Genomic DNA, 25811 nt, shown 5'->3' with positions numbered 1-25811 from the left:
CCACCGACGTTGACCCTCCAACACACACACAAGTGGCAACCGACATCATGGTTGACCACGAAGCCGAACTCACCATCCCCAGCAGCCCAGTGAAGAACCAACCAACTCACCCACACAAGCATTTGTACCGAGACGATCGACAAGGAAGCAAAAAACCCCAGATCGTCTCACCTTGTAAATAAGTGTACTATTGACTTCACATGGGGAGTGATGTTATGTATTTACCCCTTGTAACCTGTATTACACTACCACCAGAGGGCCTACCTGTTGGAGTCCCAAGGGATCTCAGCATCCCTTTTGAGCACGGTATATAAGCAGGCCACCCACGAGGTACCTACACTCTGGAGTCTTATTAAAGGAGCTAAGGTCACACTTGCTCATTGTACACAGTACTCCGTTTCATCCTTTATTATGAGCGTATCAACCCTGACCTGCGAGATGGGTGTATAAGAGTTGGAGCATGCCACTACAGCTTCCAGTGTGAGCCGTTCCAAGTGCCGCTGCTGCAGGAGGCTCGATTGTCGCTGGTAGTCCGGTTGTCATCGTCGTCGATGAGTGGCGGGGAGGTTCGCGCTTGAGGTAGCCCCGAATTTGTGGTATTTGTCGGATTAGGGTTTAAAGAGAATGCACCTCCTATTAGGGTCTGTTAGACAGTGGGGAGGAGGGGGGTTGAGGGTGAAAAGTTGTCAGATGGTGGAAGATGACAAAGGTAAAGTTTTGGCAGGGGAGCTCCCGAGGGAGCTGCCACCCGGCGGCCATCTTGAGCGATTCGTCACTAGAGTCCTCCTCAACCGTCTTCTGTCTGTGGCTGAGGAGCTCCTCTCGGATTTCGTCCCCCACAGGGCAGAATGGACATGATTTTTACAGCGCAACAGCTGCAAGGAAAATGCAGGGAACAACACCAGCCCTTATACATGGCCTTCTTCGACCTTACAAAGGCCTTGACACTGTCAACTGCAAGGGTCTATGGAGCGTCATCCTCCGTTTCGGATGCCCCCAAAAGTTCGTCGCCATCTTGCTCCATGACATCATGCAGGCTGTGATCCTTACCAACGGATCCATTACAGACCAAATCCACGTCTGGGCCAGGGTCGAGCAGGTTTGCGTCATCGCCCCAACCCTCTTCTCAATCTTTCTCGCTGCCATGTTCCAACTCACAGTCAACAAGCTCCCTTGCCCACCTGTCGGGGTGGAACTAAACTACAGAACCAGTGGGAAACTGTTCAACCTTTGCCATCTCCAGGCCAGATCCAAGACCACCCTAACCTCTGTCGTCGAGCTACAGTACATGGACGACGCCTGTGTCTGCGCACCTACAGAGGCTGAACTCCAGGACATAGTCGATGTATTTACTGAAGCGTACGAAAGCATAGGCCTTACGCTAAACATCCATGAGACAAAGGTCCTCCACCATCCTGTCCTCCCTGCATAGCACTGCCCCCCCCCCCCCCCCCCCCCCCCCGTCATCAAGATCCACGGCATGGCCCTGGACAACGTGGACCATTTCCCATACCTCGGAAGCCTCTTATCAACAAGAGCAGATATTGATGACGAGATTCAACACCGCCTCTAGTGCGCAAGTGCAGCTTTCGGCTGCCTGAGGAAAAGAGTGTTTGAAGACCAGGCCCTCAAATCTGCCACCAAGCTCATGGTCTACAGGGCTGTAGTGATACCAGCCCTCCTGTATGGCTCAGTGACATGGACCATAGACAGTAGACACCAAGTCGCTGGAGAAATACCACCAACGATGTCTCCGCAAGATCCTACAAATCCCCTGGGAGGACAGATGCACCAACATTAATGTCCTCGACCAGGCCAACATTCCCAGCATTGCGGCACTGACCACACTTGATCAGCTCCGCTGGGCAGGCCACATTGTCCGCATGCCAGACATGAGACTCCCAAAGCAAGCGCTCTACTCTGAACTCCTTCACGGCAAATGAGCCAAAGGTGGGCAGAGCAAAAGTTACAAGGACACCCTCAAAACCTCCCTGATAAAGTGCAACATCCCCACTGACACCTGGGAGTCCCTGGCCAAAGACCTGGTGGAGGCGCTGAGCACCTCGAGTCTCATCGCCGAGAGCGTGCAGAAATCAAGCGCAGACAGCGGAAAGAGCATGCGGCAAACCTGTCCCACCCACCCTTTCCCTCAACGACTATCTGTCCCACCTGACAGAGGCTGTGGTTCTCGTATTGGACTGTTCAGCCACCTAAGGATTCATTTTTAGAGTGGAAGCAAGTCTTCCTCGATGCCAATGAATGAAATGGATTTGGATCTAACATTTGCTTGATGAGGGCACGTTTTACAATTTGTACTGTGCGCTCTGCTGCACCATTTGAAGCAGGGTGGTATGGTGGAACTTTGGTATGTTTCACACCGTTTCTGCTCATGAACTGTGCAAAATCTTAACAAAATTGTGGTCCATTATCATTCGCAATTTCTTCTGGGAGGCCATATGAAGAAAATAATCTTCGCAAAATGTCTAGTTTTTACTTGTTATTTTCCGCATCGGAAACATCTCTACCCACTTTGGCTATCAATCACAATGAACAGTTGCTGTCCTTGCTCAGCAAAATCGATACATAACCTTTGCCAGATCCTGGGAGGCCATTTCCATGGCTGTAGTGGTACTGATGGTGGTTTCTTGCTTATCGATTGACATGTTGTACACTGACTGACGATGTATTCTCTATCTTTATCTAGACCTGGCCACCATAAGTAACTGTGTGCAAAACTCTTGGTCAAGCACCTTCCCAGGTGGTGATCATGAAGGTCTCCTAATAGATTGGACCTGAATTTATTTGGGATAACCACTCTTGAACCCTACATGATGCAATTTTTATCCACTGATTACTCATTCCTACAAACGAAGTATGGATGAATATCTTTCTCTGTTACCTGGTTTGGCCAGCCATTTGCTATGTAATCACACACCTTTGACATAACTGTGTCATGTTTGGTTGCTCTACCCATCTCTTCAACTTTGACTGGCAGTTCATCAGTGTTTGAAAAATAGAACACTTTTTCCCTATCGGGTGTAACTTGTGATGGGGAAAGCAACCTAGACATAGCATCAGCATTACTGTGATCAGCTGATCATCTGTATTCAATGTCATATGTATATGCTGACAAAATCAAAGCCCATCTCTGCATTCGGGCTGCAGCTGAGGTTGGAATTGGGGACTTTGGATGGAGGATTGCTGTCAGGGGCTTATGGTCTGTAATGATAAACTTACGACCAAAAAGTATTTGTGGAACTACTTCACTCCAAAAATTAATGCCAAAACTTCCCTTTTGATTTGCACATAATTATGCTCACTGGTATTGAGAATGCGTGAAGCAAAAGTAATTGGTTTCTCCTCCCCACTATGTAATACATGAGAGATCACTGCCCCAGCTCCATACGGAGAGGCGTCACATGCTAGCTTGATCTCCTTAGATACATCATAGTGAACTAACATGATGCTCTCGACCAACTGACTTTTACACTCCTTGAATGCTGCGTCACATTCTTCTAACCACTTCCAATGGACCTGTTTTTTCAACAACTCATTCAGTGGATGTAATACTGTAGCCAAATTTGGTAGGAACGTCCCATAATAGTTCAAAAGACCCAAAAATGATCGCAGTTCAGTGACATTCTTGTGGGTGCATTTCTAATTGCATCCAGCTTTCCCTTGATTGGATGCAAACCATCTTTGTTTACTCTGTGCCCTAAGTACTCCACTGAGTTTTGAAATAACTCTCACTTGCGAGCAGTCACTCATACTCTGCTTCTCTCGCCATTTGAGCACTTCATTCAAAACGTTATTATGGATTTGCCTGTTTGGTGCTGAAATTAGTATGTCATTTAAATAACATACTACCCCTTCATTGCCTTGCAAAATCTGGTTCATCACCCCTTGAAATGTGGCAGGGTGCGGAAGACATTCCAAATGGTAGCCTATTAAATTGATATAGGCCTAGATGAGTATTTATAGTCCATGACTTGGAATCCTCATCTAGTTCAAGTTGTAAGTCGGCATTTGTGAGATCTAACTTTGAGCAGATCTGACCACCTGTCAGAGTTGTGAACAAATCTTCTACATTTGGCAATGCATTGGGGAGATTACCCTCGAACTTGGTTTACGGTTACTTTATAATCACCACACAATCTTACCTTACCATTTGACTTGGGTACAACAACAATGGATGTAGCCCAATTACATAGATCTATTTTAGATTTAATGTTCAGTCTCTAGTCTTTTGAGTTCTTGCTCAACTCTCTCCTTGAGTGCATATGGTACGGGACCAGTGGTTTGCAGTAAACTGGTCTAGCGTCCTTCTATACCCTGACACTCGCCTTGAAGCCTTGGATCGGACTGCCCGTTTTACAGAACACCTTTGGATACTTCTTGATATCATCCTTCGATGCAAATCTCGTTTCAACGCACACAATCTCATTTCAATCCAGCTTCTGGGATACCAGGTCATTTCTACCTAATAAGGCAGGCTTGTCTCCTGCCACTCATCATCATCGGCAGTCCCTCTAGAGTGATTTGCTTCCACACTAAAAATGAGTTCTCAGGTGACTGATGAGTCCAATGCGGGACCTACAGTCTATGTCACAGGTGGGGCAGACAGTCGTTGAAAGAATGGGGGGGTGGGATGCCTGAGTTGCCGCGCAGTCCTTCTGCTGTCGACGATTGGCTTTAGCTTGCTCTCGGCGAAGAGACTCTAGGTGTTTATCTTCCTGGATGCTTTTCCTCCACTTTGGGCGGTCTTGGGCCAGGAATTCCCAGGTGTCGGTGGGGATGTTACATTTCTGCCACTACTAAGAGAGGCAAGCTCTGAAATTGATCTTTGTATTTCACCAGTACGGTGATACATCCAACCACAGGAATTTGCTCTCCTGAGTAGCCTCGCAACTCTACCTTCAATTTCTCCAATGGGAAATCACGCAATTTGTCGAGATATAGCGATTGCGGTGCTACACTCACGGATGCACCAGTATCGATTTCCATGCGTATCTTGGTTCCTGCAACATCTACTTGGATGATACTTTGCGAATCACTGTTAGATACCCTTGTGCTCCTGATAACATGTATCTCTTCATCCTGTTGCTTTTCTTCCAAGCTATGTAGTCTCTGGGGATTTCTATTTCTAGCCTTGAAAGTTGGTTTACTTTTCAGTTGGCATGCCTTCACAAGATGCCCAGTTTTCCTGCAGAAGAAATACTTTGCCTTCACATATGGACAACTTTGAGCAATGTGTTGTTCCAGGGGCCAATAGCATGACTTCAATGTATTTGCCTTTTTCTTTTAACCTGCAGGCAATTTACCTCGGTTGTCTAACGACTGGTAATGGCTCTCAATTCTCAGGAATGTTGGTCGGCCATATCCATTGACATAGCTGTCTGACAAGCTAAATCAAAAGTCAAGTTAGGCGTTGTCAACAACTTTTTTCTGATTGCTTCCTTTTCCATCCCACAAACAATGCGCAATGCTCGGTCCTGAAAGTTTCTGAAATGACAATGAATGGATAGCTTTTTTAATGCAACAATGTAATTGATTTCGTATTCTGAAGAGAAACTTTCAGCAATTTCAAGAAGCTCAGGATTGTAATGCTGTTCTAACTTGCTTAGAATCTCCGTAAGTGATGTGTCCTTTGGCATGATGGGAAAAAGCTAATTTTTCAGGGTTTCACACAGCTCGGGGCCAGCTTCAGTCAAGAAAATAGCCCGTTTTCTTTCCAACATCACCCGATTACAGTTTTCATCATCGGAGACTTTGATACTATTCGTGATGAAAAACATTTCTGGCTGCTCCACATATTCTCTGAAAGTCTCTCGGTCATGAAAGAAACCGAAGAAGCCACTGTCTGTGTAGTGTTAGGCCGATCACCTATACTATATATCAATAGTCTGTTCTGTATACTCCACCACCAAGTGTCTTGTGCTTACTCAAAATGTTGTGAACCATAGAAGGAAGGAGGTTGACAAACAGTTGAATGTTATCAAATTACATCAGTGCAGATGAACTGGCATATAATAGGTACAGTATAAAATTTGACTCTCTTGGAAATGATTACCAGTTGTCAGCTTGGAAAATGAGAGCCGGTTCCCATTCCTTGTCAGAAGTTTGAATTGATCGATTGGTATCCCACTTCTGGAGGAGGTAAGATCAGCTCCCCTTTCTGTCTCAACACAATTGGTGAGAAAATTAGCCAAGGTCACTAAGAGGCTTGGGTAAGGGTATCAAGGGCTATGGAGTTAAGGGGCTTAATTGATTGATGTACAGACCAACCATGATCTAATTGAGTGGTGGAGGAGGCTCAAGGGGCTGAATGGCCCTACTCCTGTTCCTAATATCCTAGAAATGGCAGAACTAAAGATTTTTTTAAAAACTCCATTTGAAAGTGAACTTGCACCATCGTCAAAAGGTGTAAAACACCAGCATCTCGGCAGTCAGCCAGCCCTTTTGTTGAAAACCAGTTTGAATTAATAGTAGACTGAACATGAGATTTTAAAAAAGTGTTTGGAGCCTGATATGTAACATTGGGTTCTTCAGCATTTAGAGATGAGTAAATGATTAACTACATTTGTAATTAATTTATTTAATGCTGTTGGCATCTGTCACGGCAGTATGTGTTTGTCATGTATTTACAGTTACTTATTTTGCTATGATTTAAATATTTTGAAAAACGATCTATCTGCAATGACCCAGTGCAGACAATTTCTCTTGAACAGAGACTTGGGGCAAGTTTAGTGAGGCTACACTATTATAGCAGAGCCTTGCACAGCGGGAATGGGAGTCACAGAATTCAAACTAGTGTTACAGCTCTGTCTCCAACTCTCACTCCTGTCCAGTGAAGTACCAGTCTGGGAGCACAGCCTCATTGAATTCTCTCCTTCGGGATAAAAAGAAAAATTGTAAGTGCTGGAAATCTGAAGTAAAAATTGAAAATGCTGGCAATGCATCAAGTTCTGTCAGCATCTAAAAAGATAGGTTAACATTTCAGCTTGTGACCCTTGGTCAGAGGGGAGGGTAAAAAGAGGTAAAAGTCAAGAATTCTGTATTGCTGACTACTTGTTACAAAACAACAGCTAATTTGTTTAACAGCCAGTAAACTAATTTAAAAATAAACTGGAAAGAGGTTAAAATGATGGATGAAATATCTTCTAGCATCAAAGAATAAATGCAAGCTAACGTTTCAGGTAGAAACTCGGCATCAGAACTGGTATAGACAGGGAGGAGTGTATTTGTATGACTGACCAAAAGGGAAAAGTGAGTTGGGGTGGGTGGGTTAAGAAGGTCAAAAGCAGCTACTTTTATAAAAAAGTTAATCAGCCTGTAAACAGTTGAAAAGAAGTAAAAAGTGTCATCCCAGTCAGACTGTGAAAATGAACTTAAAAGACAAAAGATGAGTAAAACAATTAGTTACCCTTTCCTTTTATTTGCTGCTACACCTGTTGGCGGTTGAATGCTAGTTTCATTTTTAAAAGGGTGTATTATTCTTCCTAAATTCATCAGCTTTTCATACCATTACAAAGTATCATTGTTGTCATTACTGCTATACTGGGAGTTAGCATTTCATCCAATGCAAGTGAGCCATTTGCGTCCCCCCCCCCTAAATCGCTGCTGGGTTAATTTCCAGCAGTATGTGGTGAGTGATAATGGAAGAGCAGGTGACATCGTCCACTCGCAAAAATCTCCTTCCTTGCCTTCAGATCCTTTTTGCCCTTTTTTGTTGCATTAGTTTCCTTCTCATGGTTTAGGGTGAAACATTAAGGGGCCGAAATTGCCCATTCCCTTAAGACCTGTTACTGCCGGAAACCGGCGGCCACACTGCAGAGTAATTGCCGCCATTTTGAAAAATCAGCTACTGCGATATCCCGGTGGTGACCCACTCCCCACCACTACCGCTCCACTGCTGCCGATGTGTCCTAAGTGTGTCATCAGTGTGCGCACCGCCAATGTTCACCCTCTGATGGCGAAATTCCAGCGAAAAAATCTTGCAACTACCGCTCGGTACCACCGGCAGATTTTTCTGTCGGTGCACTGCGTTTGCAGTGCTTCTAAAATGGCAGTGCAGCTGCAATTAAAAGGGAGGACTTACTGCCACGGCCGCCATGTTTTTTTTTCTGTCAGCCGACTGCCATGTCGGGCTGACAATTATGCCCCAGGGTTTGGCCGGGCCACCAACAGGCAGCCTGGTACCCCCTCTTGGGTGCCAGGATGCTGGCCTGGCCGAAACCCTCCTGATAGCCCAGTGGACCGAACTTAAAGAATCGCACAGGCTCTCCCCTTTAAGTGAAGGGGGGAACAGTGCTGATGCTGCACCATGATGACATCATCAGCGTTATGCAGATGACGGACAGCGGCAGACACTCCGCCCACCTCCAACTTTCACCCCTCTAGTGTGCAAACTTCCACTCACTGCTGCACATCCGCCTCCATTATTACCGACTTCCGGTCCGCTGAAAAAAAAGCCAAAGAGCGGAATTTTGCTCAAGAGGCCACCGCATCAACCGCGCCAATAAAAACAGATGAAACACGGTAGGTCGCCCTGTTTCCAGCGGTGGGCAATTTCCTAAAAGTGTTGGACCTATGATCTGTTCTTCTGTGGTACGAGAGAAAAAAAAATCACATGAACAATGTCACTAACGTTATTATGTAGTCAACTCTTTAAAGGGATATCATCCCTTTATGACTAGTGGATATGTTGCTGGATTTGTAATTCAGAGGCTTGGACTATTGATCCAGAGAATGAGAGTTCAAATCCTACCATCGGAGTTTGAGAATTTGAATTCAGTTTTATCAAAAAAAATCTCTAATTTGCTGGCACTCGTGATATTGACGACGAAGCTGTCAGATTGTCGTAAAAACCCAACTGTTTCACTGATGTCCTTTAGGGAAAGAACCCTGCCGTCCTTATCCGGTTTAGTTTGAGTGTCAGCTGTGACTCAGTGTGTAGTGCACTCACCTCTGAGTCAGAAGGTTGTGGGTTCAAGTTCCACTCCAAAATAATCTAGGCTGATACTCCAGTGCAGTGCTGCGGGAATGCTGCACTGTCGGAGGTGCCGTCTTTAGGATGAGATGTTAAACCGAGGCCCCGTCTGCGTGCTCAAATGGACGTAAAAGATCCCATGGCACTATTTCGAAGAAGAGCAGGGGAGTTATCCCCGGTGTCCTGGCCAATATTTATCCCACAATCAACATCATAAAAAACCCCAGATTATTTAGTCATTATCACATTGCTGTTTGTGAGAGCTTGCTTGTGTGCAAATTAGCTGCCGCGTTTCCCACATTACAACCGTGACTACGCTCCAAAATTACTTCATTGGCTGTGAAGCACTTTGAGACATCCGATGATCGTGAAAGGTGCTATATAAATCCAAGTCTTTCTTTATTTATGACACCATCACACACCAACATGCCTGACTCAACTCCTCTCTGAAGTGACCTAGCAAGCCACTCATTAAGGATGGGCAATAAATGCCAGACTTGCCAGTAATTCCCACATCCTGTGAATGAATAAACACGTTGAGAGAGGCTACGCCTGAAAGACTAAGAATATTGGATCACGTGCAGAGACAAGCACATCAGAAACAGCAATGGGGCGAGGAGGGAGACGGCGAATTCAATGTTTTACTGCTAGAAACACTGGTATCGGTGAAGGAAAGCTAAATCAATAATTGTCTCTCTCATCTTCGTGATGTCTGATTTCTCTAGTCCTGAGGAACATAGGATCAGGAAAGTAAAAGCATAAGGAGAAGTGTGTAAGGTTACAATCTCTCACACTGGATGATGTAAAATGGAATGCTTTACCGGGTTCCAGATTGGGCTTTTGAAATCTGAACAGTTTCAAAACATCTGAAATAAATGATTTGAGGACAGTTGATGTTTTCCCTTTGATTTGTTGGAGTGGGGCATAACACAGCTGTAGCCACCACTGAGGCAACCAATGGCAGGAACTTTTTTCTGTCTTGATAAGAACATAAGAAATAGGAACAGGAGTAGGCCATACGGCCCCTCGAGCCTGTTCCGCCATTCAATAAGATCCTGGCTGATCTCATCATGGACACAGCTCCACTTCCCCGCCCGCTCCCCATAACCCCTTATCCCCTTATAGAAACATAGAAAATAGATGCAGGAGTAGGCCATTCGGCCCTTCGAGCCTGCACCACCATTCAATAAGATCATGGCTGATCTTTTACCTCAGTACCCCTTTCCTGGTTTCTCTCCATACCCCTTGACCCCTTTAGCCATAAGGGCCACATCTAACTCCCTCTTGAATATATCCAACAAACTAGCATCAACAACTCTCTGCGGTAGGGATTTCCACAGGTTAACAACTCTGAGTGAAGAAGTTTCTCCTCATCTCAATGGCTTACCCCTTATCCTTAGACTGTATCCCCTGGTTCTGGACTTCCCCAACATTGGGAACATTCTTCCTGCATCTAACCTGTCCAGTCCCGTCAGAATTTTATATGTTTCTATGAGATCCCCTCTCATCCTTCTAAACTCCAGTGAATACAGGCCCAGTCGATCCAGTCTCTCCTCATATGTCAGACCAGCCATCCCAAGAATCAGTCTGGTGAACCTTCGCTGCACTCCAATAGCAAGAACGTCCTCCCTCAGATTAGGAGACCAAAACTGAACACAATATTCCAGGTGAGGCCTCACAAGACCCTGTACAACTGCTCCTATACTCAAAACCCCGAGCAATGAAGGCCAACATACCATTTGCCGCCTTCACCGCCTGCTGTACCTGCATGCCAACTTTCAATGACTGAAGTACCATGACACCCAAGTCTCGTTGCACCTCCCCTTTTCCTAATCTGCCGCCATTCGGATAATATTCTGCCTTTGTGTTTTTGCCACCAAAGTGGATAACCTCACATTTATCCACATTATACTGCGTCTGCCATGCATTTGCCCACTCACCTAACCTGTCCAAGTCACCCTGCAGCCTCATAGCATCCTCCTTGCAGCTCACAATGCCACCCAGTTTAGTGTTACCTGCAAACTTGGAGGGATTACACTCAATTCCTTCATCTAAATCATTGATGTATATTGTAAATAGCTGGGGTCCCAGCACTGAGCCCTGGAGCACCCCACTAGTCACTGCCTGCCATTCTGAAAAGGACCCATTTATCCCGACTCTCTGCTTCCTGTCTACCAACCAATTCTCTAACCACGTCAGTACATTACCCCCAATACCATGTGCTTTAATTTTGCACACCAATCTCTTGTGTGGGACCTTTTCAAAAGCCTTTTGAAAGTCCAAATACACCACATCCACTGGTTCTCCCTTGTCCACTCTGCTAGTTACATCCTCAAAAAATTCCAGAAGATTTGTCAGCATGATTTCCCTTTCATAAATCCATGCTGACTTGGACCGATCCTGTCACTGCTTTCCAAATATGCTGTTATTTCATCTTTAATATTTGATTCCAACATTTTTCTCACCACTGATGTCAGGCTAAGTGGCCTATAATTACCCGTTTTCTCTCTCCCTCCTTTTTAAAAAAAAAAAAGTGGTGTTACATTAGCTACCCTCCAGTCAATAGGAACTGATCCAGACTTGATAGACTGTTGGAAAATGATCACCAATGCATCCACTATTTCTAGGACCACTTCCTTAAGTACTCTGGGATGCAGACTATCGGCCTTCAATCCCATCAATTTCCCCAACACAATTTCCCACCTTATAAAGATATCCTTCAGTTCCTCCTCCTCACTAGATCTTCGGTCCCCTAGTACTTCCGGAAGGTTATTTGTGTCTTCCTTTGTGAAGACAGAACCAAAGTATTTGTTCAACTGGTCTGCCATTTCTTTGTTCTCTATTATAAATTCACCTGAATCTGACTGCAAGGGACCTATGTTTGTCTTCACTAATCTTTTTCTCTTCACATATCTATAGAAGCTCTTGCAGTCAGTTTTTATGTTTCCAGCAAGTTCCCTCTCATACTCTATTCTCCCCCTCCTAATTAAACCCTTTGTCCTCCTCTGCTGAATTCTAAATTTCTCCCAGTCCTCAGGTTTGCTGCTTTTTCTGGCCAATTTATATGCCTCTTCCTTGGATTTAACACTATCCTTAATTTCCCTTGTTAGCCACGGTTGAGCCACCTTCCCCGTTTGATTTTTACTCCAGACAGGAATGTACAATTGTTGAAGTTCATCCATGTGATCTTTAAATGTTTGCCATTGCCTATCCACCGTCAACCCTTTAAGTTTCATTAAGTGCCAGTCTATTCTAGCCAACTCACGTCTCATACCATCGAAGTTCAGGACTCTAGTCTCTGAATTAACTGTCACTCTCCATCTTAATAAGGAATTCTACCATATTATGGTCACTCTTCCCCAAGGGGCCTCACACAACAAGATTGCTAATTAGTCCTTTCTCATTACACATCACCCAGTCTAGGATGGCCAGCCCTCTAGTTGGTTCCTCGACATATTGGTCCAGAAAACCATCCCTAATAAACTCCAGGAAATCTTCCTCCATCGTATTGCTACCAGTTTGGTTAGCCGAATCTATATGTATTAAAGTAGATTAAAGTCGCCCATGATAACTGCCATACCTTTATTGCCCGCATCCTTAATTTCTTGTTTGATGCTGTCCCCAACCTCACTACTACTGTTTGATAGAAACATAGAAACATAGAAAATAGGTGCAGGAGCAGGCCATTCAGCCCTTCTAGCCTGCACCGCCATTCAATGAATTCATGGCTGAACATGAAACTTCAGTACCCCCTTCCTGCTTTCTCGCCATACCCCTTGATCCCCCGAGTAGTAAGGACTTCATCTAACTCCCTTTTGAATATATTTAGTGAATTGGCCTCAACTACTTTCTGTGGTAGAGAATTCCACAGGTTCACCACTCTCTGGGTGAAGAAGTTTCTCCTCATCTCGGTCCTAAATGGTTTACCCCTTATCCTCAGACTGTGACCCCTGGTTCTGGACTTCCCCAACATTGGGAACATTCTTCCTGCATCTAACCTGTCTAAACCCGTCAGCATTTTAAACGTTTCTATGAGGTCCCCTCTCATTCTTCTGAGCTCAGTTGATCCAGTCTTTCTTGATAGGTCAGTCCCACCATCCCGGGAATCAGTCTGGTGAATCTTCGCTGCACTCCCTCAATAGCAAGAATGTCCTTCCTCAAGTTAGGAGACCAAAACTGTACACAATACTCCAGGTGTGGCCTCACCAAGGCCCTGTACAACTGTAGCAACACCTCCCTGCCCCTGTACTCAAATCCCCTCGCTATGAAGGCCAACATGCCATTTGCTTTCTTAACCGCCTGCTGTACCTGCATGCCAACCTTCAATGACTGATGTACCATGACACCCAGGTCTCGTTGCACCTCCCCTTTTCCTAATCTGTCACCATTCAGATAATAGTCTGTCTCTCTGTTTTTACCACCAAAGTGGATAACCTCACATTTATCCACATTATACTTCATCTGCCATGCATTTGCCCACTCACCTAACCTATCCAAGTCACTCTGCAGCCTCATAGCATCCTCCTCGCAGCTCACACTGCCACCCAACTTAGTGTCATCCGCAAATTTGGAGATACTGCATTTAATCCCCTCATCTAAATCATTAATGTACAATGTAAACAGCTGGGGCTAGCACAGAACCTTGCGGTACCCCACTAGTCACTGCCTGCCATTCTGAAAAGTACCCATTTACTCCTACTCTTTGCTTCCTGTCTGACAACCAGTTCTCAATCCACGTCAGCACACTACCCCCAATCCCATGTGCTTTAACTTTGCACATTAATCTCTTGTGTGGGACCTTGTCGAAAGCCTACTGAAAGTCCAAATATACCACATCAACTGGTTCTCCTTTGTCCACTTTACTGGAAACATCCTCAAAAAATTCCAGAAGATTTGTCAAGCATGATTTCCCTTTCACAAATCCATGCTGACTTGGACCTATCATGTCACCATTTTCCAAATGCGCTGCTATGACATCCTTAATAATTGATTCCATCATTTTACCCACTACTGAGGTCAGGCTGACCGGTCTATAATTCCCTGTTTTCTCTCTCCCTCCTTTTTTAAAAAGTGGGGTTACATTGGCTACCCTCCACTCGATAGGAACTGATCCAGAGTCAATGGAATGTTGGAAAATGACTGTCAATGCATCCGCTATTTCCAAGGCCACCTCCTTAAGTACTCTGGGATGCAGTCCATCAGGCCCTGGGGATTTATCGGCCTTCAATCCCATCAATTTCCCCAACACAATTTCCCTCAGTTCCTCCTCCTTACTAGACCCTCTGACCCCTTTTATATCCGGAAGGTTGTTTGTGTCCTCTTTAGTGAATACCGAACCAAAGTACTTGTTCAATTGGTCTGCCATTTCTTTGTTCCCCGTTATGACTTCCCCTGATTCTGACTGCCGGGGACCTACGTTTGTCTTTACTAACCTTTTTCTCTTTACATACCTATAGAAACTTTTGCAATCCGCCTTAATGTTCCCTGCAAGCTTCTTCTCGTACTCCATTTTCCCTGCCCTAATCAAACCCTTTGTCCTCCTCTGCTGAGTTCTAAATTTCTCCCAGTCCCCGGGTTCTCTGCTATTTCTGGCCAATTTGTATGCCACTTCCTTGGCTTTAATACTATCCCTGATTTCCCTAGATAGCCACGGTTGAGCCACCTTCCCTTTTTTATTTTTACGCCAGACAGGAATGTACAATTGTTGTAATTCATCCATGCGGTCTCTAAATGTCTGCCATTGCCCATCCACAGTCAACCCCCTAAGTATCATTCGCCAATCTATCCTAGCCAATTCACGCCTCATACCTTCAAAATTACCCTTCTTTAAGTTCTGGACCATGGTCTCTGAATTAACTGTTTCATTCTCCATCCTAATGCAGAATTCCACCATAGTATGGTCACTCTTCCCCAAGGGGCCTCGCACAATGAGATTGCTAATTAATCCTCTCTCATTACACAACACCCAGTCTAAGATGGCCTCCCCCCTAGTTGGTTCCTCGACATATTGGTCTAGAAAACCATCCCTTATGCACTCCAGGAAATCCTCCTCCACCGTATTGCTTCCAGTTTGGCTAGCCCAATCTATGTGCATATTAAAGTCACCCATTATAACTGCTACACCTTTATTGCAAGCACCCCTAATTTCCTGTTTGATGCCCTCCCCAACATCACTACTACTGTTTGGAGGTCTGTACACAACTCCCACTAACGTTTTTTGCCCTTTGGTGTTCTGCAGCTCTACCATACCGATTCCACATCATCCAAGCTAATGTCCTTACTATTGTTAATTTCCTCTTGAACCAGCAACACTACCCCACCTCCTTTTCCTTTCTGTCTATCCTTCCTGAATGTTGAATACCCCTGGATGTTGAGTTCCCAGCCGTGATGCCAATGATATCATATTCATTAATTGCTGCCTGTGTAGTTAATTCGTCCATCTTATTACGAATACTCCTCGCATTGAGGCACAGAGCCCTTCAGACTTGTCTTTTTAACACACTTTGCCCTTCTAGAATTTTGCTGCAATGTGGCCCTTTTTGATTTTTGCCTTGGGTTTCTCTGCCCTCCACTTTTACTTTTCTTCTTTCTATCTTTTGCTCTGTCTTCATTCTACTTCCCTCGGTCTTCCTGCATAGGTTTCCATCCCTCTGCCATGTTAGTTTAACCCCTCGCCAACAGCACTAGCAAACACTCCCCCTAGGACATTTGTTCCGGTCCTGCCCAGGTGCAGACTGTCCGGTTTGTACTGGTCCTACCTCCCCCAGAACCGGTTCCAATGTCCCAGGAATTTGAATCCCTCCCTTCTGCACCACTCCTCAAGCCACGTATTCATCTGAACTATCCTGCGATTCCTACTCTGACTAGCACGTGGCACTGGTAGCAATCCTGAGATTACTGCCTTTGAGGTCCTACTTTTTAACTTAACTCCTAGCGCCCTAAATCCGTCTTGTAGGACTTCATCCCGTTTAAGAAACTGTCTATTTCTGTCTTAACTTTATTCAATGTCCCAGTTTCAACAGGCAGCAAATTCCACAGATTTACAACCCTCAGAAGAAATTTCTCCTCCTCTCTGTTTTAAATGGGCGGCCCCTTATTGTAAGATCATGCCCTCTAGTTTTTGTCTCCCCCATCAGTGGAAATATCCTTTCTGCATCCACCTTGTCAAGCCCCCTCATAATCTTATACGATTCGATAAAATCACCTCTCATTCTTCTGAATTGCAATGAGTAGAGGCCCAACCTATTCAACCTTTCCTCATAAGTCAACCTCCTCATCCCCGGAATCAATCTAGTGAATGTTCTCTGAACTGCCTCCAAAGCAGGTATATCCTTTCGTAAATATGGAAACCAAAACTGCACGCAGTATTCCAGGTGTGGCCTCACCAATACCTCATATAGCTGTAGCATGACTTCCCTGCTTTTATACTCCACCCCCTTTACAATAAAGGCCAGTATACCATTGCCCTTCCTGATCACTTGCTGTACCTGCATACTATCCTTCTGTGTTCCATGCACAAGTACCCCCAGGTCACGCTGTACTGCGGCACTTTGCAATCTTTCTCCATTTAAATAATAACTTGCTCTTTGATTTTTTTCTGCTAAAGTGGATGACCTCACACTTTCCAACATTATACTCCATCTGCCTATACCAATCTGTAGGGAAGACTCAACACGAGAGTTATAGAAAGGACTGGCAACTGTTAGGTACACAAAAGAGTAGGTTGAATTATGTGTATACAACAGGAGATAACAGTACAAGAGCTGGTTGTGATTAAAATCAACATTGAGTCCAATTGGCAAGTTACAAACTTAAGATATTTGTAGACTTGACTGCAACTGAGTGAGTGCAATTTCATAGCTTGAATATAATGCTGACTGATCAGTGAGATGATTTTTCAGCTATCCAGAAGTCCAGTCAGTAGAAAATGTTTGATCACCAGGTTCAGTCATAAAGTAATCCCTACCATTGCCTGTTAATTTTAACAATCCAGTCAGTCTTCCTCTGATTTACATTTTATTTTTGTGTTGTGAAAAGAACACTTGCTATTGATGTTGCTAGATTTATAAAAGTAACAAATCTGCATTATCTAAAGAGCTTGCAGAATGTGCTTTAGAAAATGTGAAAAGGCAAATAATACAGTAGGTACAGCAGAGAAATGCAACAGCTAATTCAGTTTTGATACTGTAGTTTCAAATTTAACCACCATTTTTTTGACCAAGCTTTTGGTCACCTGCGCTAATTTCTACTTATACGGCTCGGTGTCAATTTTTTAAAATCTCATAATACTCCTGTGAAGCGCCTTGGGACATTTCACTACGTTAAAGCAGCTATATAAATACAAGTTGTGTGAGAGCAATACCAAAAGTAGATTGAATTGAAATAGGGCCCATTAATAAACTGCTGCCCATCAGTCAGTAAAATCAGATTGGTTACCATGATTTTGTAAGTTGAAGTCAAAAGTGATTAAGTAAGGCTCTGGTATTTTCTTGTTACAATAGTGTCTTATGCACATTTGCTCGTGTAATCTGGGCCAGGCGATCCTTTCTATAAATTATTGGTCCAGTACCATGTGCTAACTGTTATCAAAAGATAATACTGCGATCTGATTTGCATGCTTCACGTATTTCATTCTAGCTAATGCGGGAGCTTTGCATAATTTCTAGTGACCAAACTAGATTTTTTTTGTTGGTTTGAGACCATTGGGATTCATCTAATTTATTAATTTCATTGATTTGATAAAATTAGATTTATAAAAGTAACATCTGCATTATCTAAAGAGCTTGCAGAATGTGCTTTAGAAAATGTGAAAAGGCATATAATACAGAAGGTACAGCAGTGAAATGCAGCAGCTAATTCATTTTTGATACTGTAGTTTCAAATTTAACCACCATTAGGAATATGTTGATTGCCACTCATTATCTCTGTTCTTTGTGACTGACGTGTAATCTTGCAGCAGATGCTACAAGCATTTGTTGATTTGGTTGCTATGGTGATGTGATATATTCATGTGCAGCAGGAAGCTGTTTGTACATAGACTAATTTGATAGGAAGTGAGGCTTGAGGTAGGTATTGATGAACGTAGTGATAATTGGTTCTACCTTTAGCATCCTGCCTCGACACATCATAAAATGTGAAGACATAGTTGTGGCACCGATGAAAGGAATTAGGTGCAATCAAGTAATGGATTTTAGGTTAGGATTTTCTGATCGTGGAATACAGGCCTGATGCCCTAATGTCAGTGAAACTGCTTTCGTGTTTAGTGATTGGAGCATCTGGCAGACTGATTGTTGAACCTTCTAGCAGCCTGAGGGACTGTAGTAACGCTAGTTGAATGAAAAAGATGCGGGCAACAGTAAGTGAGGCTTTGAGGCTTATCAAACGCTTAATTCAATTTACTACAGCAGTAATTTAGACCCTAATCGGAGATGCAGACCAGCGTTCTGTCTGTGACGGCGTTGTTTTAATATATTGGTGCTTGTTGATATTTTGCACACATGCAATGTTCTATGTTGGTAAAGTTTGCACTGTGAATCAGTTTAGACACATGTTTATGATTTTAATTATTTCCTTATAAATGTTGTCATTGACATTTCCAGTGCAACTTTACATGGCATACTATAAGATTTTGTGTTCTATTATTTTAGGAAATTTCTAAATAATTCTCCTGAATCTATAGACTTGGATCAATGCTAATAATAGCTAGTCCACTTCCTTTAAATAAGTTAACCTTTTAAAAACTGTGCTTCAAAAGTAACTGCTTTATGCTCATTTAGAATTCAGAAAATTGAACTTGGATGGTTGTATTTTTTCTGCCATGCTCCTCTTTCAAATCTTTGGTCGTGTTCAGAAATGCAGTGTAGAACAGTTGCCAAATTTAAAGAGAACTATTTAATAGGATTGTTAATTTTTAATATTTTGAACATGACCCAGCCTGCAGATCAGTGCTGTTCAAAAATCCTTAGTTAGCTGTTTTAAAATTGTTGTGTTGATGTATAAGATCAAAATTAAAAGTATGTAATTTTTTGTGATCAGAGAAAAGTTGTGCAGTTTCCTTCGTCTATCCCCTTTTTATGTTGAAATCTCATGTTGGAAATTTTCATTATCTTTTCTAAGTGTTAAAGTATGTAATAGAAAACATTTATCTGTTACAAAAGTAAAGAATATAATGGGTTAATGGGGTGTAGAAAGTGTGGTTAATGTTGAGGTTTGTTTCAGTGTAATTTAGACTTAAAATTTGTTTTTGTTGGATATATGAAAAAAATTCAGTGTGCCTGATATGTTGCCCTAGTTGAGACTTAAACTATTAGTAAAGACACAATATATACCTTCATAATGTATATAATATGTATGTAATGCAATCTATATCCATTTAAAACAGGGAGGAGAACAAGTTAGTGAGATTTCCCCAAGCATAAAAGCACAAATGCTATGTGTGCCGAGTGGTATCACAAAGCTTGGTATTGCCCACGATTGAATTCTTCTGCCCCTTGCTGTGGAGCTAATGTCACAACTTCTCAGAGGGCATGCATTGAGTGTGGGTTGTTACCTGAGTCATTTAAATCTGATCTACAAGTCCAGAACTTTCAACATATTTTGAACAATAAGAAAATATAAAGATAAAAGGCCATTTGGAAAACCACCTTCTTCCATGGACCATATACAGTTTACCGCATCATGGCGTTACCCGACTTATTTCATCTCCTGAGGCGCAGATCTCCAAAGAGTAATCAATAAAAACACTAGAATATCTACCCAACTTGCAACTGTGTTGTTCAACGCTGGTTGCATGTTTTCAACAAATTGTTCCATGGGTTCAGCAGTGCAGGAATCATTATGTTAGAGCATAAAGTCTATAGCAAGAAAATGCCATTTGGCACCTTATTCTCACTCCTGAGTCGTGCAAAATCCATGTATAATTATTCTATCATGGATTTCCCTTCTATTGTATTCCTAACACAGATGAGGCTGCACACAGGGAGGTTAAAGTAACAGTGACCTCAGTCTTTAATAAGACACTCCAGAGTGAGGAACAGGCCTTCGGGGTCGGCTTATATACAGTGCTCCAAGGGATGCTGAGATCCCTTGGGACTTCAGGGGATGAGCTCCCTGGTGGAGGAACATGGAAGTGCATGCTTTACAGATGCACAACATCACTGCCCCCCCAAAGTCTAAGTGAAAACTATTTACAAGGTGAGGCGGTCGGGAGCCTTTCTTTCCCTGGTGGACCGCCTCGGTACAAATGTCGGTTCTGGTGTGTTGGCTGTGCCCTCGGTGGGCTGGCGTGTTGTTGGTCCTGCAGGGCTGCTAGGTGAGCCTGGCCTTGCTGGGTTGTTGGGCGTGATGGGTTCGATTTACTGGTCCGGCGTGGTGTCGTTGATCCTTTGGGTGTATATTGTGGGCTCGAAAAAGGTGGTGTCTGCTGTGGGTTGTTCAGGGCAGTCTGTGAACCGCAGCCTCGTTTGGTCCAGGTGCTTTCTGCAAATTTGTCCAGTGTCTAGTTTGAGTACAAACAGCCTACTCCCTTCTTTAGCTATCACCGTGCCCGTAATCCACTTGGGACCATGTCCATAGTTTAGCACATGCACAGGGTCATTCAGATCAATTTCCCGTGACACAGTGGCGCGACCATCGTTAACATTTTGTTGCTGTCGCCTGCTTTCTACCTGATCATGCAGGTTGGGGTGAACCAGTGAGAGTCTGGTTTTAAGTGTCCTTTTCATGAGTAGCTCAGCTGGGGGCACCCCTGTGAGCAAGTGGGGTCTCGTGCGGTAGCTGAGCAGTACTCGGGACAGGCGGGTTTGGAGTGAGCCTTCTGTGACTCGTTAAAGGCTCTGGTTGATGGTTTCTACTGCCCGCTCTGCCTGCCCATTGGAGGTTGGATTAAATGGGGCCGAGGTGACATGTTTGATCCCATTGCGGGTCATGAATTCTTTAAATTTGGCACTGGTGAAACATGGCCCGTTGTCGCTGACCAGTATGTCAGGCAGACCATGGGTGGCAAACATGGCCCTCAGGCTTTCAATGGTGGCGGTGGCGGTGCTTCCTGACATTATTTCACATTCAATCCATTTTGAAAAAGCATCCGCCACCACCAAGAACATTTTACCGAGAAACGGGCCCGCATAGTCGACATGGATCCTCGACCATGGTCTGGAGGGCCAGGACCACAAACTTAATGGTGCTTCTCTGGGCGCGTTGCTCAACTGAGCACATATGCTGCATTGCTGTACGCAGGACTCTAAGTCAGAGTCGATACCGGGCCACCACACGTGGGATCTGGCTATCGCTTTCATCATTACTATACCCAGGTGTGTGCTGTGGAGATCCGAGATGAACATCTTCTGCCCTATTTTGGTAACACTACGTGGTTACCCCACAACAGGCAGTCTTCCTGAATGGACAGTTCGTCCTTTCGCCACTGGAACGGCTTGATTGGCTCTTGCATTTCAACGGGGAACGGCCCAGCTTCCATGCAGTACACAGTTTTTTACGAGGGACAGCAGAGGATCTTGGCTTGTCCAAGTCCTAATCTGGCGGGCCATGACAGGCGATTTATCATTTTCAAACGCTTCCATGACCATCAACAAGTCTGCGGTCTGCACCACCATCAACAAGTTTGCAGGCTGCGCCATTTCCACCCCCGTGGTGGGCAATGGTAGCCGACTGAGAGCATCCGCACAGTTCTCGGTGCCTGGCCTGTGGCGGATGGTATAGTTATACGCTGATAGTGCGAGTGCCCACCTTTGTATGTGGGCTGAGGCATTAGTATTTATCCCCTTGTTTTCAGCGAACAGGGATATGAGGGGCTTGTGATCGGTTTCCAGCTCAAATTTGAGGCCAAACACGTACTGATGCATTTTCTTTACCCTGAACACACACGATAATGCCTCTTTCTCAATCGTGCTGTCGGCCCTCTCGGCCTTACACAAGCTCCTGGAACCATAGGCGACAGGTTGCAACTTCTCCGCAACGTTAGCTTGTAATACACACCCGCCTCCGTACGACAGCACGTCACATTCTAGCACAAGTCTTTTACACGGGTTATACAATACAAGCAGCTTGTTGGAGCATAAAATGTTTCTGGCTTTCTCAAAAGCAATTACTTGTTTTTTTCCCCATACCCAGTTCTCACCTTTGTGCAATGACACATTTAGGGGCTCTAAAAGGGTGCTTAACCCCGGTAGGAAGTTACCAAAATAGTTGAGGAGTCCCAGGAATGACCGCAGTTCCGTGAGGTTCTGTGGCCTGGGCGCATTCCTGATAGCCTCTGCCTTGGCGTCTGTGGGCCGAATGCCGTCTGCCGCGATCTTTCGCCCCAAAAACTCCAATTCTGTTGCCATGAAGACGCATTTCGACCTCTTCAGCCGCAGCCCTACACGATCCAGTCGCTGGAGGACCTCCTCCAGGTTTTGTAGGTGCTCGGCGGTGTCCCAACCCGTGACCAATATGTCGTCCTGAAAGACCACCATGTATGGTACCGACTTGAGTAGGCTCTCCATGTTCCTCTGGAAGATCGCTGCAGCTGATCGAATTCCAAACGGGCATCTGTTGTAGATGAACAGTCCCTTGTGCGTGTTGATGCAGGTGAGGCCCTTCGAAGACTCCTCCAGCTCCTGCGTCATGTAGGCCGAAGTCAGGTCGAGCTTGGTGAACGTCTTGCCTCCTGCCAGCGTCGCAAATAGGTCATCTGCCTTAGGTAGCGGGTATTGGTCCTGTAGCGAGAAACGATTAATAGTTACTTTATAATTGCCGCAAATCTTGACCGTGCCAACACTTTTGAGTGCTGGAACAATCGGGCTGGCCCACTCGCTGAATTCCACTGGGGAGATGATGGTCTCGCATTGCAGCCTGTCCAGCTCGATTTCCACTCTCTCCCTCATCATGTGAGGTACCGCTCGCGCCTTGTGGTGAATGGGTTGTGCCTCTGGAACCAAGTGGATCCGCACCTTCGCCCCAGAAAAGTTTCCAATGCCTGGCTCAAAAAGGGAAGGAAATTTGTTAAGAACCTGGGTACATGAGGCCTCATCGGCATGTGATAGCGCTCGGATGTCATTCTAGTTCCAGCGGATTTTGCCCAGCCAGCTTCTTCCAAGCAGTGTGGGGCCATCGCCCGGGACAATCCAGAGTGGCAGTTCATGTACCATGCCCTCGTAGGTGACCTTGACCATGGCACTACCCAGGACAGTGATAAGCTCTTTGGTGTACGTTCTCAGTTTCGTGTGGATGGGACTCAGGGGTGGTCTGAATGCCTTGTTGCACCACAGTCTCTCAAACATATTTTTACTCATGATGGATTGGCTAGCACCAGTGTCCAGTTCCATGGCTATGGGTAAGCCATTCAATTTTGTATTTAGCATTATAGGTGGACATTTCATCGAAAATGTGTGTACCCTGTGTACTTCATCATCTGTCTCCTCTCTCTCAGGCTCGAAATTGCTTTGGTCCACCATGGACCGATCTTCCTCTGCCACGTGGTGGTTAGCAGGTTTTGCAGCGCTTGCAGCTCGTTTGCAAGCTCATTGGAGATGCCCCATTGTTCCACAGCTCTTGCAAACATACCCTTTGAAGCGGCATGAATAGGCTGAATGGAAGCCTCCACAATGCCAACAAGGTGTGAATTGCCTTGCATTCATCCTTTGTTGGAGACTCTGAGTCATCTGGGTCACCTGAGACCTGCTGGTGGGTTCTGCCCTGTACATTTCTGCTCGCAAACACAGTTCCAGTTAATTTATGAACATTGCTGGCACTTGTGTGCTGAGAGATTTGTTTGGTGTTATCACTGATGGACATAAACGCCTGTGCTATCGCAATGGCCTTACTGAGGGTCGGTGTCTGTACAGTCAAAAGTTTTCGTAGAATGGTCTCGTGGCCAATGCCCAGTACAAAATAGTCTCTGAGCATTTGCTCCAGGTAGCCATCAGACTCTCATTGTCTTGCAAGTCGCCTTAGCTCGGTGACGTAGCTCGCCACTTCCTGATCTTCACGCATGCTCTCCCTCAGGTTAAGATGCTCTCGAACCAGTGTACACAGCTCCTCATACGACTTATCTGTGGGTTTCACCGGAGCCAGAAGATTCTTCATGAGGCTGTAGGTCGGTGCCCCGCAGACTGTGAGGAGGACCACTTTCCTTTTTGCAGCGCTTCCTTCTCCGTCCAGCTCGTTGGCTACAAAGTACTGGTCTAGCCGTTCGACATAGGCTTCCCAGTCCTCACCCTCCGAGAACTTCTCCAGGATGCCCACAGTTTGCAGCATCTTTGCTTGGATTCGTATTCTCGTCACCAGTTATTGTGTTCCTAACACAGATGAGGCTGCACACAGGGAGGTTAAAGTAACAGTTACCTCAGTCTTTAATAAGACACTCCAGAGTGAGGAACAGGCCTTAGGGGCCGGATTATATACAGTGCTCCCAAGGGATGCTGGGATCCCTTGGGACTTCAGGGGATGAGCTCCCTCGTGGAGGAACATGGAAGTGCATGCTTTACAGAACAGAAACATATAAAATTTTGACGGGATTGGATAGGTTAGATGCAGGAAGAATATTCCCGATGCTGGGGAAGTCTCGAACCAGGGGTCACAGTCTAAGGATAAGGGGTAAGCCATTTAGGACCGAGATGAGGAGAAACTTCTTCACTCGGAGAGTTGTTAACCTGTGGAATTCTCTACCGCAGAGTGTTGATGCCAGTTCGTTTGATCCCCTTAGGCCCATATCTAACTCCCTCTTGAACATATCTGGGGTATGGAGAGAAAGCAGGAAAGGGGTAGTGAGGTGAATGATCAGGCATGATATTGAATGGTGATGCAGGCTCGAAGGGCCGAATAGCCTACTCCTGCACCTATTTTCTATGCTTTTTCTTCTTCTGTCTGTCTCTCTCTCTCTCTCTCTCTCTCTCTCTCTCTCTCTCTCTCTCTCTCTCTCTCTCTCTCTCTCTCTCTCTCTCTCTCTCTCTCTCACAGATTTAGTGGCATGACCCGAAGGCAACTTCAGTCTTCCCGATACTTAATTGGAGAAAATCTCTACTCATCCAGTGCTGGATGTTGCTCAAGCAGTCTGATTGTTTTGAGATGGTAGAAGGTTTGAGAGAGGTGGAGGAGTGGTAGAACTGGGTATCATCAGCTCACGTTGAGTTGCTGGATGATGTCACCGAGGGGTAGATGAGAAATAGGAGGGGCCAAGGATAGATGCTTGGGGGACACCAGAGGTGACAGTGTGGGATCACGAATAAAAGCCACTGCTGGAAAGACTGGAATGAAACCAGCCGACTGCAGTCCCATCCAGCTGGATGTCAGTGAAGAGGCGTTGGAGCAGAATTTTGTGGTCGACCCATGTCAAGGCTGCAGAAGGATGAGAAGGGATAGATTACCTTTGTTGCTATCAATTAGGATGTCATTTGTGACCTTGGTAAGAGCAGTTTCAGTACTGTGGCAGGAGGCAGCCTGATTGGAGGGATTCCAACAAAGAATTCTGGGAAAGATGGGCACGATTTGGGAGGTGACAACACATTCAAGAATTTTGGAGAAGAAAGGGAGGTTGGCGATGGGGCGATAGTTTGCAAGGATGAAGGGGGCAGGGTTGGTTTTTTGAGGAGCAGGGTGATGATGGCAGATTTGAAGGAAAGGGGGACAATACCTGAGTAGAGAGGACCGCTAACAATATCTGCTAACATAGGAGCCAGGAAAGAAAGTTGAGTTGTTAGCAATTTAGCAGGAATAGGGTCGAGAGAGCAGGAGGTCAACCTCATTGACAAGGTGAGCTTTGAAAGGGAAAGAGGTGAGATAGGAGAGAAATAAGAGAAAAGTGCAAATTTAGGGTGAGGGCAGG

At 45.0% G+C, this 25811-nt stretch overlaps 1 protein-coding gene across 3 annotated transcripts in view; it reads left to right on the top strand.

The window, feature by feature from the left end:
- The window catches only part of fndc3a (fibronectin type III domain containing 3A), a 294181-nt gene that overhangs the window by 56598 nt on the left and 211772 nt on the right, over positions 1 to 25811 (top strand). The window contains exon 1 of one of the 3 annotated variants that reach the window (XM_070894044.1): positions 18199 to 18344. The exons of the other annotated variants lie outside the window; for them this stretch is intronic. Coding sequence (XP_070750145.1) covers positions 18324 to 18344 — 21 coding nt within the window. The 5' untranslated portion in view covers positions 18199 to 18323. Of the gene's footprint in view, positions 1 to 18198; positions 18345 to 25811 lie in introns of those variants that run through there. 3 annotated transcript variants of the gene reach the window in all.

The sequence above is a fragment of the Pristiophorus japonicus genome, chromosome 11 (genome assembly GCF_044704955.1).
Source record: "Pristiophorus japonicus isolate sPriJap1 chromosome 11, sPriJap1.hap1, whole genome shotgun sequence".
Lineage (NCBI taxonomy): Eukaryota > Metazoa > Chordata > Chondrichthyes > Pristiophoridae > Pristiophorus > Pristiophorus japonicus.
This window is presented reverse-complemented; position numbering and strand designations above follow the sequence as displayed.